At 45.0% G+C, this 16,044-nt stretch overlaps 1 protein-coding gene across 10 annotated transcripts in view; it reads left to right on the top strand.

The window, feature by feature from the left end:
- RYR3 (ryanodine receptor 3) overlaps positions 1-16,044 on the top strand; it is a 568,796-nt gene that overhangs the window by 364,280 nt on the left and 188,472 nt on the right. For all 10 annotated transcript variants that reach the window (XR_014810912.1, XR_014810914.1, XR_014810913.1 and 7 more), the window contains exons 33-38: positions 2,483-2,569; positions 2,980-3,206; positions 5,104-5,899; positions 8,276-8,476; positions 13,289-13,391; positions 15,030-15,167. Coding sequence is in view for 6 of the 10 variants with exons in the window: in XM_084969350.1 (XP_084825476.1) it covers positions 2,483-2,569; positions 2,980-3,206; positions 5,104-5,899; positions 8,276-8,476; positions 13,289-13,391; positions 15,030-15,167 (1,552 nt within the window). In the remaining 4 variants the exon portion in view is untranslated. The remainder of the gene's footprint in view (positions 1-2,482; positions 2,570-2,979; positions 3,207-5,103; positions 5,900-8,275; positions 8,477-13,288; positions 13,392-15,029; positions 15,168-16,044) is intronic.

Genomic DNA, 16,044 nt, shown 5'->3' with positions numbered 1-16,044 from the left:
GCGCAGCGATGACTCTTGCCCTATGACCAAAATCACAACGGCGTCAAATCAGAACCTCCCACATGTGTCTCTCCCCTTTGTAAACCCAGAGCCTGGCACAAAGCCAGGTATAGGATAGACACTAAATAATTGTTGGATGTCCTGAACAAAGTTTATTTCAGACAGATCCAGGCAGTTCTGGCAGTCCCCCCCGCCCCTTTCATGCTGATTTTACAGGCATTTCCCCTTCACGTCATCCATGGGTATGTAAAGCATCAGGTGTGAAGTAAATATTTTCACTGAAATGTAAGCCCACTTCAGTGCTGGAGTGACATGTGCTGGGTGCAAGCCTGGGGTTTAACAAGTCTGGCCTCTTTGTAGTGAACAGATGATAGCATTGGACCACACACTCTTTTAAGTCACTTCCAACCATAAAAATGTGTGTTTACAAGTCTTACATCGAAATGCATTGAGGAAGTTCATTATTTAAAAGAAGCCTGTAACAAATACCCTGACAAAAAAGGAAAATTGCTATATTCATTTTTTATTGCCTCGTATCAAATTACCACAAACTCAGTGACTTAAAAAAGCATCCATTTATTGTCCTGCCATATCCATGGCTCAAGAGTCAGGGAACAGCTTAGCTGGGTCCTCTGCTCTGCATCTCGTAAGGCTGCAGTCAGGGTCTCGGCCAAACTGCATTCTGTTCTGGAGCTTAGGGTCCTTTCCATAAGCTCACGTAGTTATGGCAGCTTTCAGTTTGTGCTTGTAGAACTAGGGCTCCAGTTCTTGCTGGCTGAAGCCAGGGGCCAAACACTCTCTGCCCCAGGAGAACCCCTGGAACCTCCTGTCACATGGCTCTCTTACAGCAGGGCAGTTTGCTTCTCCATGGCTATCTGGAGGAAATCTTATACAATGTAACCTAAGCAAGGAAGTGACAGTCCTTTCGCTTTTGCCATACTCTGCTGGCTCAAAACAAGACCCTGGTCTGAGGATAGGGATTACGCAAGGAGGTGACCCATTGGGCAGTACTTTAGGGTACACTCAAAATACACAGCATCCCCTAATTTAATTGGTCAGAAGAGTTGCAAGAATGGCCCAATGTCTGACTTTGCTTAAAGGCAGAGGACTTCGGTTGATGGAATTAAAGTCACTTTTCTTCTTCTATAGTCCCTCTGAATCTGATCAAAGGCCCTACATCAAAGTGAGCCAGTAATAAGTAGAGGCCCTGGTGTTATAAATAAATAAATCCACGTGCCTCATCTAAGTGGCAGCTAAAAGGCCGTTGGTAAATCCTGCACCATTTAGTATAAGAACTAGAATCATAATGAGTGAGGACGGAATGGAGAGAAGTGCGGAGGGACCCAGCAAGAGGGGGGCAGTTTTGAGGGAAGAGACAGGCTCGGGAGGTGGGGGAAGGGGCAGCCTCTTAATATTACTTCAGGGAAGCACCGTGTGGTCCCTGCCTGCAAAGCAGGCTCTCACGTGGGGGCACGTCTTCCTTCCAGGGATATTTGGCAACCTCTGGAGACATCTGGGATTGTCCTGACTGAGGTGGGCAGGGGCGGGAGGAGTACAATTGACATCTTAGTCTGCAGAGTCTGAGGATGTCAGCTGCCTGCATCACACAGGACAGCCCCACATGGGACTTACCCAGCCCACGATGTCGATAGTACCAAGGTTGGGATGCTCTGCTCCAAGTCCCCCAGGCTTGCATGACCAACATCCTGGTGCCTTCAGAAGTAACGCTGAAGTCACTGCACCACCCTCATGTATCACCTGCCATGGGCAGGAGTGATGGGTGGTGGTGCTGCCCGTGGGCCGGGGTCCCCATGCTCTGCAAAGGGCCAGCGCCTTACCTTGTTCTGTGACCAGAGCAGCCACTGCCTTTGGTAGCAAGTTGGTAGCCCCCCACACTGGGACTGTCCTCCTGTGCCCTAGAGAAAGCTGCTGGCTTCGGTTCCCCAAAAGAGAAAATGAAAGGATGGGAGATTGTTGAGCCCTGCCTGGAGAAGGAAGGGCACGTGGAAGGTGGGAAGCCGTGACAACAACGACCAGCAGGTACCCCGTCTCTGAGACGTCTGAGCAGTGGAGAGTGAGCAGCCAGTTAACTGTCCTCTTTCAGCTCAACCTGGAGTGAGGGCGTTGATTGAAATAGCCATGACCTGGAGTTCCCGTTGTGGCGCAGTGGTTAACGAATCCGACTAGGAACCATGAGGTTGCGGGTTCGGTCCCTGCCCTTGCTCAGTGGGTTAAGGATCCGGCGTTGCCGTGAGCTGTGGTGTAGGTTGCAGACGCGGCTCGGATCCCGCGTTGCTGTGGCTCTGGCGTAGGCCCGTGGCTACAGCTCCGATTCGACCCCTAGCCTGGGAACCTCCATATGCCGTGGGAGCGGCCCAAGAAATAGCAAAAAGACAAAGAAAAAAAAAAAGAAATAGCCATGACCTAGCTGCCTGTGATTTTAGAATTCTGGGCAAACCTCTGGCTTTGTTTTGGTTTCCAGGTGGAGCCCAATACCAAAGTGTTTCCAGCAGTCTTCCTGCAGCCTACGAGCACTTCATTGTTTCAGTTCGAACTCGGGAAGCTGAAGGTATTTCTCCGTCTCCCCGTCCAATGGCTGTGACATGAGAAGGTGCACTGACCATTGTGGGGGGAAGTTCAGACCTAATAAAACTGGGGATCTGTCCCTTCTTGCTTCTCATATACCCCCTAAACCTCTGTACTTGCCTGTAAAATTCATACAACACAGCATAGGTTCCCATTTTCCCCTTCCCCCACTTCTGTTGGGTGCTTAAAAAAAAATTAATGAATGCTCATAGAACCCATTATGTCAGGTCTTAATTGATGCTGGTAAAGCCCTCACTGGTCCCTACATATACCTCTCTCTTTAATGTATCCTCCTCCTGGTGGGTAGTGGGAGCTAGGCTCATTGCCCAGCCACAGAGGGTCTCTGGGTTGCACGTGTGTTTCCTTCTCCAATGCCTTACTGCTTTGCTCCAGAATGCCATGCCCCTGTCGGCAGCCATATTCAAGAGCGAAGAGAAGAACCCAGTCCCACAGTGCCCGCCTCGGCTGGACGTCCAGACCATCCAGCCCGTGCTCTGGAGCCGCATGCCCAACAGCTTCCTGAAAGTGGAGATGGAGCGGGTGAGCGAGCGCCACGGCTGGATGGTGCAGTGCCTGGAGCCCCTGCAGATGATGGCGCTGCACATCCCTGAGGAGAACAGGTAGTGGAGGGGCCCACGGAGGAAGGGGAAGCCTGGGAGGCAGGGAGGCAGGGCCCAGTGAGCCCAGAAGGGAACGGAGAGCATTCTCATTGGCCAAGGTCCCAAGATGACTGCTGATTGCCCTGGAGCCTTGGTTTCTCTTTTTCCCTTTCCCCGTTTGCATTATTCACTCAAAATCAGCAGGATATTCACAGTGATGTGCCTGCTTTCTTTCACTGCAGCTCTGGGCACCTGCATTCAGGAACATTCCCATGCCTTTAATCAAAGACCCCAGTGTGACCCAGAAATGTATGTTATTGATGGCAAGAAGGGGAAGAATGAGGCATGTCTGGCTTGCTTGGAGAACCAAGAGTTAGCCTCCTGATCCCTCCTCTTTAAGAGGTGCTCTTGGATTATGGCTTAGGTTTAATTCCAGCCCTACCACTTCCTGGCTCTGAGGCCTTGCATGAATAACTCATGTACCCCAGGCCTCAGAATCCTCATTGATACAATGAGATAAATACCCACCCAAAGGATTGCTGGGAGGGGGATGAAATTGGGTAGGTAAAATCTAGTTCAGTTTATGTATATGGTAAGAATAGATTTTATTTTTATGAATATTTACTACCCCTTGATCTCTTGGACTAAAATAATAAAGTAATAGAGAGCAGAGGTTTTTGACACCCGTGTAGCTCCCATTTAGGTGTCCCCCTGGGTCCTGGGCAGCAGCGGGACAGGCTAGTGTAGGGAGGGAGCAGAAGAGACCAGGAGTCCAGCCAAGTTAGCCAATTGCAAATGGTCCTCAGATCCACAGTGAGGAGTAAGACACAATGGAAAGTCTCAGCAAAGATCAGAGCCTGTGCTCTGGGCCCCCAAACACGAGGGCATAGTACAGGGCAAAGAAATCTCTAAAATCAGGATGGAGATCAGAAACTGACTATGCCAGCTCATCTCAGGTTGGAAAGTGTGTCCTCTCTGGACAAGAGTGCAGGGGTGTGTATGTGTGATTTCAGGCGAAGGAAGGCCCCATGGACGATGGTGTCATCTGAAGATTATGCAGATGACACAGGTGGTAGATTGATGGAGGGCTTTGGCGACATCTTTTGAGAGGCTCTTACATCAGGAAACAGGATCTCCCCAAGCCTACAGATAAGAGGACCAAGTCACCTGTCATGTGCCTGTATGATTTTTTTGTTTGTTCTGCTTTTTAGGGCCACACCCGCAGCATATGGAAGTTCCCAGGCCAGGGGTTGAATCAGAGCTGCAGCTCCTGCCATACCCCACAGCCACAACAACGCAGGATCAAAGCCACCTCTAAAATCAGGATGGAGATCGGAAACTGACTATGCCAGCCTATACCACAGTTCATGGCAACACAGGATCCCTGACCCACTGAGGAAGGCCAGGGATTGAACCCACATCCTCATGCATACAGTTTTGTTTCCACTGAGTCACAGTGGGAATTCCATCAGCTTTTTATTTTTTAATTGGAGTTATTTGACTTACAAAGTTGTATTAGTTTCAGGTGTACAGAAAAGTGACTACATAGACAACTCTCCATTCCTTTTCAAATTCTTTTCCCATGTAGGTTATTATGCAGTATTTCCCTGATGGTTTTCAGTTTTGAGATTTGTGGGTTTTCCCTGATAATAGAGGCTTGGGTAAGCTAGTGTCTGTAAAGTCTCTTACCGGCTTTTGAGACCCTTATAATTAGAAATGGTGGGTTATCAGGAGCTGGAATGTGGACAGAACTAGGAGAGGAATCATAACCTGTAAGAGAAAGTGGGGCAAAGACTCCAGCAGGCTCCCCCCTCCCCCCACATCCTTGCCTTCACTGGGTCAAGGGAAATCCCTGGGGATTCAGAGGGTAAACACGCCACTGAATTCTGGCACGTCTTCCTCCCTGTCTCCTCCTCAGGTGTGTGGACATCCTGGAGCTCTGCGAGCAGGAGGACCTGATGCGGTTCCACTACCACACGCTGAGACTCTACAGCGCCGTGTGTGCCCTGGGAAACAACCGGGTGGCCTATGCACTGTGCAGCCACGTGGACCTCTCCCAGCTGCTCCACTCCATTGACAACAAGTACCTCCCCGGCCTCTTGCGCTCCGGCTTCTACGACCTGCTCATCAGCATCCACCTGGCCAGCGCCAAGGAGAGGAAGCTGATGATGAAGAATGAATACATCATCCCCATCGCCAGCGCCACCAGGAAAATCCGCCTATACCCGGACGAGTCCAAGAGGCATGGGCTCCCTGGGGTGGGATTGAGAACCTGCCTCAAGCCGGGGTTCAGGTTCTCCACCCCCTGCTTTGTCGCCACGGGCGAGGAGCACCAGAAGCAGAGCCCTGAGATCCCCCTGGAGCTTCTCAAGACGAAGGCGCTGAGCATGCTGACCGAGGCGGTGCAGTGCAGCGGAGCCCACATCCGGGACCCTGTCGGGGGGTCAGTGGAGTTCCAGTTCGTGCCTGTGCTGAAGCTCATCGGAACCCTGCTGGTCATGGGGGTGTTCGACGATGACGATGTTCGGCAGATCCTCCTCCTCATCGATCCCTCCGTGTTCGGGGAGCACAGTGGGGAGTCAGAGGAGGGCGCAGAGAAGGAGGAGGTGACCCAGGTGGAAGAGAAGGCGGTGGAGGCTGGGGAAAAGGCCAACAAGGAGGCTCCTGTCAAAGGCTTGTTGCAGACTCGATTACCGGAGTCGGTCAAGCTGCAGGTAACTCCAGGCAGTGGGCATCCCACCCTTGGACAGAGCTGGGGGAGGGAGATTGCAGCCTGGTGGTGAGGCCAGGATGGTGGACGCTGGCCTAAAAGTGGAGTGTGGCAGAGATGCTCCTGGGGAGGCTCATTTGTCCTGCTTGTTTTTAAGCTGGAAGGTCTTCCCTAAGTCTCCCCAAACCAAAGCAAGAATTCCAGCCCCGTCAATAAGGCACAGGCTTTAGAATTGTTTATCTGACACCAGTGTGGGATTTGCTCTGATCTTATCTCATTGGGGCTAAAGGGCTCCTTTGTGGGAGTTCCCATCATGGCTCAGTGGTTAACGAATCCAATAGGAACCATGAGGTTGTGGGTTCGATCCCTGGCCTTGCTCAGTAGGTTAAGGATCGGTGTTGCTGTGAGTTGTGGTATAGGTCACAGACGCAGCTCGGATCCTGCATTGCTGTGGCTCTGGTGTAGGCCGGCAGCTACAGCTCCGATTAGACCCCTAGCCTGGGAACCTCCATGTGCCATGGGTGGGTCCCTAGAAAAGACAAAAAAAAAAAAAAAAAAAAAAAGGCGGGGGGGCTCATTTGTGAGCTGTTGTCCAGACACAGGGAGGAGCCTTTGGCTGTGGAGAAGACCAAAGGAACTGACTTATAGTATGACACACTGGTCACCTGCTCTCACTTGTTGCTGTACTCCCCGTCATGGACCTGCTACCCGGGCATTCAGAGAAAATGCCACCTGAGCTGAGTCCTGCTCACTTAGAGCTGCTCCCTTGGAATCACTTGGGGAATATCAGTGTTTCCTAAAACATAGTCTTATGCTTGATATAAGGGATGCAACGAAGGTGATGGTGACTTTATCTCCTATGCAGTGAGAAGAGATAAATGAAAATAAAGAGAAAAATTTGTCTCAGTAGCGTGGGCCTGGCTCAGGCACCCCTGGATTTCAGTTCCTATTCCTCAGCCACTTATTAGCTAAATAAATTTGCCAAATCAGTTGCCCATCAGCCTTCATTTTATGATTTGTAAAATGTGGATGATGACATAAGAAAACATAATATTAAGATGTCTTTTTATAAAATGTGATTTGAAATCTATTTTATCTTAAAATATAACTATGTAATCCATAGTTGAAGCTATAGTGGGATTGGTAGGCGGTCGGTTCATCAAAACGTTGAATATAGTGGAGAAGCATAATGAATTTCATATATATACCATCAGTATTTTATTAAAACATAGAAATGTACTCTTTTGATGGAGGGCAAAGATCTTTTCTTTAATGAGCCCCAGACTGGCATGGAGAGTCCTCTCTTTTCTATGGGTGACACCTGTCACACACCATCTACGACTGCCAGTGTGGGGTCTTTAGGGTAGACTACAGATTCAGAGGTAAGTGGGAGGCAACCTGAATGCAAAATGCTTCTAGATTTTTATCATTTCCCCCAATTTTGTATAGTTTTCTAATTCACACTCTATTTTAGCATCTTTAAAAAAAAAAAAAAAACTTACTTTCCAGTGATGTTTCCTAGTCATTTAACCTAGTTTTCCTATTTCATTGACTCACATAATTTTTAATAAAATGCTGTAATTGTAATCATAAGTAGGACAAGCACAAGCTCTGGGTCCCAGTTTACCTGGAGCAGAGGTGTGCAGAAACTGTCCTGCTTGGTGACAGCACCCCACCACCAGGGGCCCTGTCTGCGCCCGGACACGCCACAGAGTATCCTTCAGTCACCTGTGAGGGGCTAAGAAGATGGGTTAATAGAACTTGTCCTTTAGCAAAAATGGGAGAAACACACATCAAGTATGGCAAATGCCTGGAACAAAGTCTGGCAAATAGCACTCAATAAGTCATGGCTGTAGTTTTTCATTATTAGCATAACTTTTAATGGCGATAAGCTCAGTTATAACCATCCTAAAGAACTGATCAAAGAAAAGCCGTACCAATAAACAAAAACAATGGAAGATGGGAACAGAAACGGAAGTCTCACGTTCCCATTATCCAGAGCTGGGAGAAGTCAGAAAGAAGCCAGTGCAGACAGGTGGTTTCTGTACTGAGCTTAGAGCCCTAGGAGAATGCTCTCCTACAGATGCTGTTCTCTGTACAGGCAGATGTGCCCTGTCTTTAGTGAGCTGGTTCTCCTGTTGTTCTCTAGCCTCTGCAGTGAAGAGCTGGGTTCCGGGTCCAAGTACTAATCCAATGTAACCCAGTAATGGCCAACTTGAATTCCAGTAACAGCTCAATGGTTACTGTGTGACACTGGGAAAGTTCCTTAAATCTTCTGTTCCTTAGGTCTCAGTATTACCGTATGTAAAATGGGGGTGGCAGCTGCTTCATTCCTGTACGTGAAGTATTATTATGTTCTCATGTGTGTACACTTTTGCAGATGTGTGAACTCCTCAGCTATCTCTGTGACTGTGAGCTGCAGCACCGGGTGGAGGCCATTGTGGCATTTGGTGACATTTATGTCTCCAAGCTCCAGGCAAATCAGAAGTTCCGCTACAATGAGCTCATGCAGGCCCTGAACATGTCTGCAGCCCTGACCGCCCGGAAGACCAGGGAGTTCCGCTCACCCCCACAGGAGCAGGTGAGAACCCCTCCTGATCCTCCATCCCATTCCTAGGAAGAAATTGAACCCTACAATGCAGAGTACATGAAGCCATTATATGCTAGGATAAGAGGCAGCCACAAGAGAGCAGGAGATAGAAAGATGCTGGCTAGGAAGCAGGCTAGTCCTATGCTGAGACAAATGACATCTGTCTTGGGTGGGAAAATAATCTTCCAAAAGCACGTGGGTCCAGGTGTCTTTCCCTACCTCGTTCCCTTGTGCCAGCACCCCATCAGTGAGTCAAAGTCCAGATCAATATCCAGCACCCTTAGAAGAATTTCTGTCCAGTTCTTCCAGAATTCACTGCTTTCCATCAGAGATCAACAGAATACGGTCAGCATTTCCCGACTCATGAGAGCAGGTGCCCTGCATGGTCTTCCACATCCAAGCACCCAAAGCTCATCACATAGTGATGGAGACCCCCTCTAAGCATCCCCCACCTCTGGGCCTGAGAAAGTGTGTCCTCTGTGATGTGTCATCTTCATTATTGGTGGTACCCACATTATAGTCAGCCTTGACCAGACAGAAAGGCTGCTTTGAAAAAAATTAAAATCCTGGTGAGAAACTTGCCGACCAGAGAAGGACATCTTGTGAAATAATAGTTTTCCATTTGTCGCCCTGCTTAGCTACTCACGTGTATCCTGCAGGCTGCTTGACACAGCTCCTTCAGTGTTCAAAAGAGAAGATAGATATTTCAGTGAAGAAATTCATTTTCTTCCTCTGAAACCAAACCTTTGGATCTTATATATACTTAATAAGCAGCCTATCCATAAATTGTTGTCAGTATAATTACCACGCTTTTATATTCATGACGCAACCACAATGTAGCCCAATTAACTTTCCTAAAGCCTATTTTATAGGTGACAGATAGTTATTGTTGGCTTTAAAATGAAACTCATAGATTCCCTTGACTGATACTGGCCTTGATAAAGAGCAGACAGAGCTCATCATCTCTTTGCTAGAGGCAAGATGCAGAGGCCCTGTGGATTGATGGGAGCAGAGCCTTTGTGCTGTGCTGAGGAAAATGTCATGAGTATGAATGATTCTTGAAGGCTTTACAAATGTTGTCAGGCTGCTTTTAGGCTGGCAACAGGTGTGAAGATCTCCTCTTTTGCTGGGCAGATGCTGACTCGTGTTTGTGAAAAATGGGAAGGCAGATGATGTGGTGATTACAATACCGGTGTTGGCTTCAGACCCTGGCTCCCACCCTGGCTCCCCCATCACTCACTGTTTAGTCTCTAGCACAGTTCTTCTCTCTGTCTCTGCTTCTTCAGTCTGCAAAATGTGGATAATGTTTATGAGGATCCCATGAGATAATTCACTTAGATTGCTTAGCAGGAAACCCATCAGATCATAAACATTCTGTAAGGACGATGAGCTATCATTAGTTTTAGTGTCAAAGGTATTTGCATTTGCCTCATGCCATGTTTTATGACCTATGTCAGTGAGCCAGGGAATAGAGTTTATGCATGTTTTCTGGCATCTCCTTAACCCAGCCAGGATTGGGTCATCCATCTATCCTTATAGATGCATTGCTCATGATCCTGGCTCCTGGAAGGGCCATGCTGGCTCCACCCTGTCTTTCTCCCCTTTGCTTCCTTACCTTCTCTTCTGCCATCCTCTGGACCCACCATCATGTTCTCCTATAGCCTTCTAGAGAATCTTCTGAATAGTCATTGCAGACCCATTTCAGAAATGTTTTCAAGAAATTCTTCTCCAATGTGTTAGGCTAGTGATTCTTGAGCAAACATCAGAATCCCTGGAAGACTTAATGACACACAGATTGCTGTTCCCACCTGTAGTGTTTCTAATTAAGTGGAGTTAAGGAAAAGCCTGAGAATGTGCATGTTTGGTATGTTTCCAGGTGATGCCGGTGCTGCTGATCTAGAAATGAAATAAAAGAAGGGGCACTGTTACCAAACTCAGCTGTCCCATCTGCCATCCCTCCCAGAGTGTTCATTTCTAGGAGGAACTTACCCATAGAACTTTCCAAATCATTAAGAATGTAGTATCAACAAAGGATATGGAGGATTTCAGTCCATTTCAGGGCCTAGCAATGCAAAATCACTTGGAAAATAGGATACATAGGAATTAGACTTGTAAAACAGTGAGATGATTGCCTCATTCTTCTGTAACCTTGGAGGATGAAATAGAGGTTTTCAGCCCTAAATCCATATACTATTCAGAAAGATGGAAAAAAATAAAACATACTTAAGGGATGTAACTAAGTCCAAAAGTAGGTAAAACTAAGATTAGTCTAGCAGTTGTTGGCAAATTAGCCAAGCATGGTCAGCAAGCCTTTCACTTTGAAAAGGGCGTCTTTACAAGGTATGACCTTCAGCAGAAAATTCAGCTCCCTCCCCTTTCAGTGTTATGCCCTGAGGGCTGGTGGGGCACTTGCTTTCTAGGTGTTCCATCCCAGGAAAGACCTTTCAGTAAAGAAATTAACTTTCTGTTTCTGGAAGCAGATCTTCAGATCTCATTTTTACATAATAAACAACCATCAATATATATTGCTGTTACAGTGCACACTGAGGTATGTGGAATGGCCAGCGAGGACCTGCTGTATAGCACAGAGAACGCTACCCAATATTCTGTGATAATCTATGTGAGAAAATAATCTGAAAGAGAATGAGAAAATAATAGTAATAATTATCATAATTGAACATTGTGGGACAACCACAAAAATTACTTTTCCTTTCTGTTTTATGGATATTATTTTATTACAACAATACTTCTACCGTCTCCCCCCAAAAAAATGCTCGCAGTAGAAGCTTTGAATAAGAATCTTTCTAATAGTGTTAAATAAAGTTCGTAGTTAAAGAAAAGAGATTATAAATTCTTTTTAACCTGGAAATCCTAAACAGAAGGTGCAAATACCCCCTTGGCCTGGTGTTTGGGTCACCCTGCCTGATGCAGCAAAAGGGACAAGATTACCTCTAGTTATTATTTTAGCGTCTTCAGATATTCACTAACCTGGGGTCCTGGGTCTGTGAAAGAATTTAGACATTCAGGAATCTGAGTGGGAAAATGACAGTTTTGTTTTTACCAACTTTTCATTCATTTCTAATAGCATTTCTTTAATTATTGATGTGGGCGGCAAAACAGACACCTGACTTTGTCACCCACAGAAATTGCATATTTTTTCATATCGCATTATAGTGATTGTAATACCTTAAATATCATTTGCATTCACCACTACTGCAAGATCACAGCTTGGATGTGAAAGCTGCTGCTGGGCCTTTTTGTCTAAAGAGTTAATAAATATATATGTTACTATATCACAGATTTGTTTTTATGATCTTGATAACTAGATTTCAGAAGAATTGTTTCTCTTGGCAAGCCTCTATATTTCATTTTAGGTATTTAAAATATTAATCTGAGGGAAAAAATCCATGGGCTTCACCAGACTGTCTGAGTGATCTATGGAACAAAAGCAGTTGAGAATCTCTGATACAAAATTGTAAAGGAAAAAGATGATAGACCGGCTGCAAAATGTTAAGCCTCTGTGTCAACAAAAATTCTGTAAACAAAATTAAAAGCTCACTAAAAACTGGGAAATGCATTTGGAGTATGTATTACCAAAAGTTATCTAGAGATGGTCAAAGCCATCGTTGGTTAATTTTTAAAAAGATCATCCCACAACAGAAAATGGAGGAAGAACATAGATGGGAAATTTACAAACTAGGACATAAAAACAGCCCTGTGTGGAAAAATAAAGTTCAACCTCACCAATTAAATGCAAATTAAAGCAACATGGATACATTTTTTTACCCATTAAATTGGAAAATATTTGAAAATGTTAACTCTCTTTATTGTAATGGAAATGGCAAAGTAATACATACTTTTGTATAAATTTGGTAATAATGCAAATTGTCGTGAGCTTTCTGGAGGGCAATTTGGCAGTTCGCATCAAAATCCATTAAAACATGCAAACCTTTTGATCCAGGCATTGTGCTTAAATGAGTTTATCCAAAATAAATGATCAGAGATGTGAACAAAAATTATGTAAAAGGAAATTCCAACCAACTTTATTTACAAGGATTAAAAAAAGGAGAACAACTTAAATATTTCATAGCAGATCATTAATTTTAGACTTTTTCCATAAATTGCTGTTCATCCATATAATGAAATGCAGAGCACCTGATCTTTAACAGAAAATTAAATGCTCGAGAAAATTAGGTGGAAAAATTGAGATTCAAAAAAGTTTATTTAGATTGTGATCTCAATCAGCATACATAAAGACAATAACTAAAATTTTAGCAGTAGCTATCTTTGGGTGGTGAGAACTCAGTAAATTTTCTTCTTTAAGTATTCTCCAATTTTTTTTAATTGACAAATTACCTTTATAATCAGAAAACAAGTGAGAACTAGGTTTTTTTTTTTTCCTTTTTGTAGCCACACCTGTGGCATGTGGAACTTCCCAGTCCAAGGGTTGAACGGGAACTTCAGCTGTAGGCCTAGGCTACATACCGCCTCAGCAACACCAGCTCCGAGCAGCATCTGTGACCTACATCATAACTTGTGGCAATGCCAGATCCTTAACCCACTGAGCAAGGCCAGGGATCCAACCTGCATCCTCACAGAGACAACACTGGGTCCTTAACCCACTGAGCCACAATAGGAACTCCTGAAAACTATTTCTAAGTGTTGGCCATCTTTACCCAAAAAGGAGAAAAATGAGTTAAATGAAATTTGCAGAAATGTTAGGTGTCTAAGATTGGATCTGAGTTATTTGGAGAGATGTTGAGAACCAACTCACCCTTTTTGTTTTGTTTTGGGCCCTCAAAGATCAACATGCTTCTTAACTTTCAACTGGGAGAGAACTGCCCGTGTCCAGAAGAGATCCGGGAGGAGCTGTACGACTTCCACGAGGACCTTCTCCTTCACTGTGGTGAGCTCCCAAGACAAGAACTTTATCAAAGACAAGTCTGTTCATAGTTCCTTGCTTAGAAGCTAGTAGAGGGTTGTGAAGTTAATTTTCTATTTAAAAGAAGCTATGCGATCCTGCTGTATAACACAGGGAACTATATCCGACCACATGCGATGGAACATGATGGAGGATAAAAAGAACGTACATATGTATGACTGGGTCACTTTGTTATACAGCAGAAATTGACAAAACATTGTAAATCAACTGTAATTTTTTAAATGAACAAAAAATAAAGTAACAATACTAATTGTCCAAGAGATGATTCTCTCCAAACTATTTGGGTCAGAGAAGCTACAGGACATCATCTTGGTATAATACAGGACTGAAACTCCTTCTACCTGTAAGAAATTTTGCTGAGCTCTAAGAGAGGGAACTGGGTCTCTGAAGAAGGAAGGAAAAGAACTGATCTTCATATAAACCTCTCCCAATTTACCTAAAGTCAGATAGTTGAGACTCTGCTCCCACCTGAGCCAAGATTCTGATTCCCTTTGCTTTTTAGCTTCTGCAGGGATGTAGGTATGGGCACGTCTGCCCTTAAGAATTCTAAACTAGTCATCCCTGACAAATGACTAGATATAGTTCACTGTGCTATACAGAAGGATTTCATTGCTTATCCACTCCAAATGCAATAGTTTGCATCTATTAACCCCAAACTCCCAGTCCATCCCACTCCCTCCCCCTCCCCCTCAGCAAACCACAAGTCTATTCTCCAAGTCCGTGAGTGTCTTTTGTGATGGAACATGATGGAGGATAATGTGAAAAAAAGAAAAAAAAAATATATATATATATGTATGTATGTATGACTGGGTCACTCTGCTGCATAGTAGAAATTGACACAACACTGTAAATCAACCATAATGGAAAAAAATAAAAATCATATAAACTTAAAAAAATAGGAGTTCCCATCGTGGCGCAGTAGAAATGAATCCAACTAGGAACCATGAGGTTGCAGGTTCGATCCCTGCCTTTGCTCAGTGGGTTAAGGATCCGGCGTTGCCGTGAGCTGTGATGTAGGTTACAGACGCGGCTCGGATCCTGCATTGCTGTGGCTCTGGCGTAGGCCGGCGGCTACAGCTCCGATTGGACCCCTAGCCTGGGAACCTCCATATGCCGCGGGAGCGGCCCAAGAAATGGCAAAAAGACAAAAATTAAAATAAAATAAAATAAAGTAAATAAAAAATAAAAATAAACTAGTCCTCCCTACTTTCGTACGTACCTGCCAGTGTTCAGTAGCTCTCAGTATTTTTGCTGCTTGTATGTGGGTGGATTGAGGAACGTGTGGATAAAAGATGATTTTTTTCACGTGAAGTTACTCATGGTTAACTCTTTCTTTCTGGACATTCTAGAGCCCATTTTGGATCTAGGTTAGAAAAAGTTAAGTCTTAGGATTGAAATTACCTGATGTTCTTGTATACAGAAAATTATCTTTTAAAAAAAATACTTGCCGAAAGATATTATATAGATACATATTTATGGGAGGCTGTCTATAGTATCTTCAGAAAGTTCCGAAGAGTGGAAAGCAGTGTTTCTGTGTTCTTTCAATCATATGTTGGTTTCATATACCATTTGAGGTCGTCACTCTGTTCTGTGTCTTCCTAGGGGTTCCCTTGGAGGAAGAGGAAGAGGAAGAAGAGGACGTATCCTGGACTGGAAAATTCCGTGCCTTGGTGTATAAAATCAGAGGGCCTCCCAAGCCAGAGAAGGAGCAGCCAACAGAGGAGGAGGAGAGATGCCCTAGTAAGTGCCAGGGCCTTTCAATCATAGTTCTTCCAACATGGGGCTTTTGTAAGACTTAAGTTAATCAACTTCCTAACAAATGCTGTGGTTAGAGAAGGGCTGCTTAGCTTCAAGGAAGCATTTGGACATTCTGTTATATTGGTGGGTTATAATTGGTGGTACTTCTGGCTATGTATTTGGGGCTATGCTTTCCTTCTGACTTGAGAAACTTACTTCCAGAGTCTTCAGAAAGGGCTGGATTGCTCAGTGGTCAACTCTTGTCTATCTGCCCTTTTTTTTTTTTTTTTTCCTTTTTAAGTCTGTACCTGTGGCACATGGAAGTTCTCAGGCTAGGGGTTGAATCAGAGCTGCAGCTGCTGGCCCATACCACAGCCACAGCAATGTCGGATCTGAGCCACATCTGCAACCTACACCACCCCTGTGGCAATGCCAGATCCTTAATCCACGAAAAAAGGCCAGGAATCAAACCCGCATCCTCATGGATACTGGTTGGGTTCTTAACCCACCAAGCCGCAATGGGAACTCCTCGTCTGTGTGCTTTTAAATGCCTGTAAACATGTTCTGGTTCTTCTTTCTTTCATGTTTTCATAGTCTTCCTCTTTTAACCATTATTGTTTCTGTCACTTTTGTTTGTGGCTCCTTAGCACTGAAAATTGCCCCAGTGAGGAATAACATAATAATAATAAGGGAGAAGTAAATGGGATAGGATGTGAGTTTTGAGGGGAGAAATTGTTCTCATTTTCTTAGCTATTATTGGGTTTTGTTTTTGTTTTTTTTGTCATTTTGTCATTTCTTGGGCCACTCCCACAGCATATGGAGGTTCCCAGGCTAGGGGTCGAATCAGAGTTATAGTCGCCAGCCTATGCCAGAGCCATAG

The sequence above is a fragment of the Sus scrofa genome, chromosome 7, assembly GCF_054392235.1.
Source record: "Sus scrofa isolate SSC_HxYL_T2T_F1_AM1 chromosome 7, Sscrofa_HxYL_maternal_Yorkshire_Landrace_v2.0, whole genome shotgun sequence".
NCBI lineage: Eukaryota > Metazoa > Chordata > Mammalia > Artiodactyla > Suidae > Sus > Sus scrofa.
This window is presented reverse-complemented; position numbering and strand designations above follow the sequence as displayed.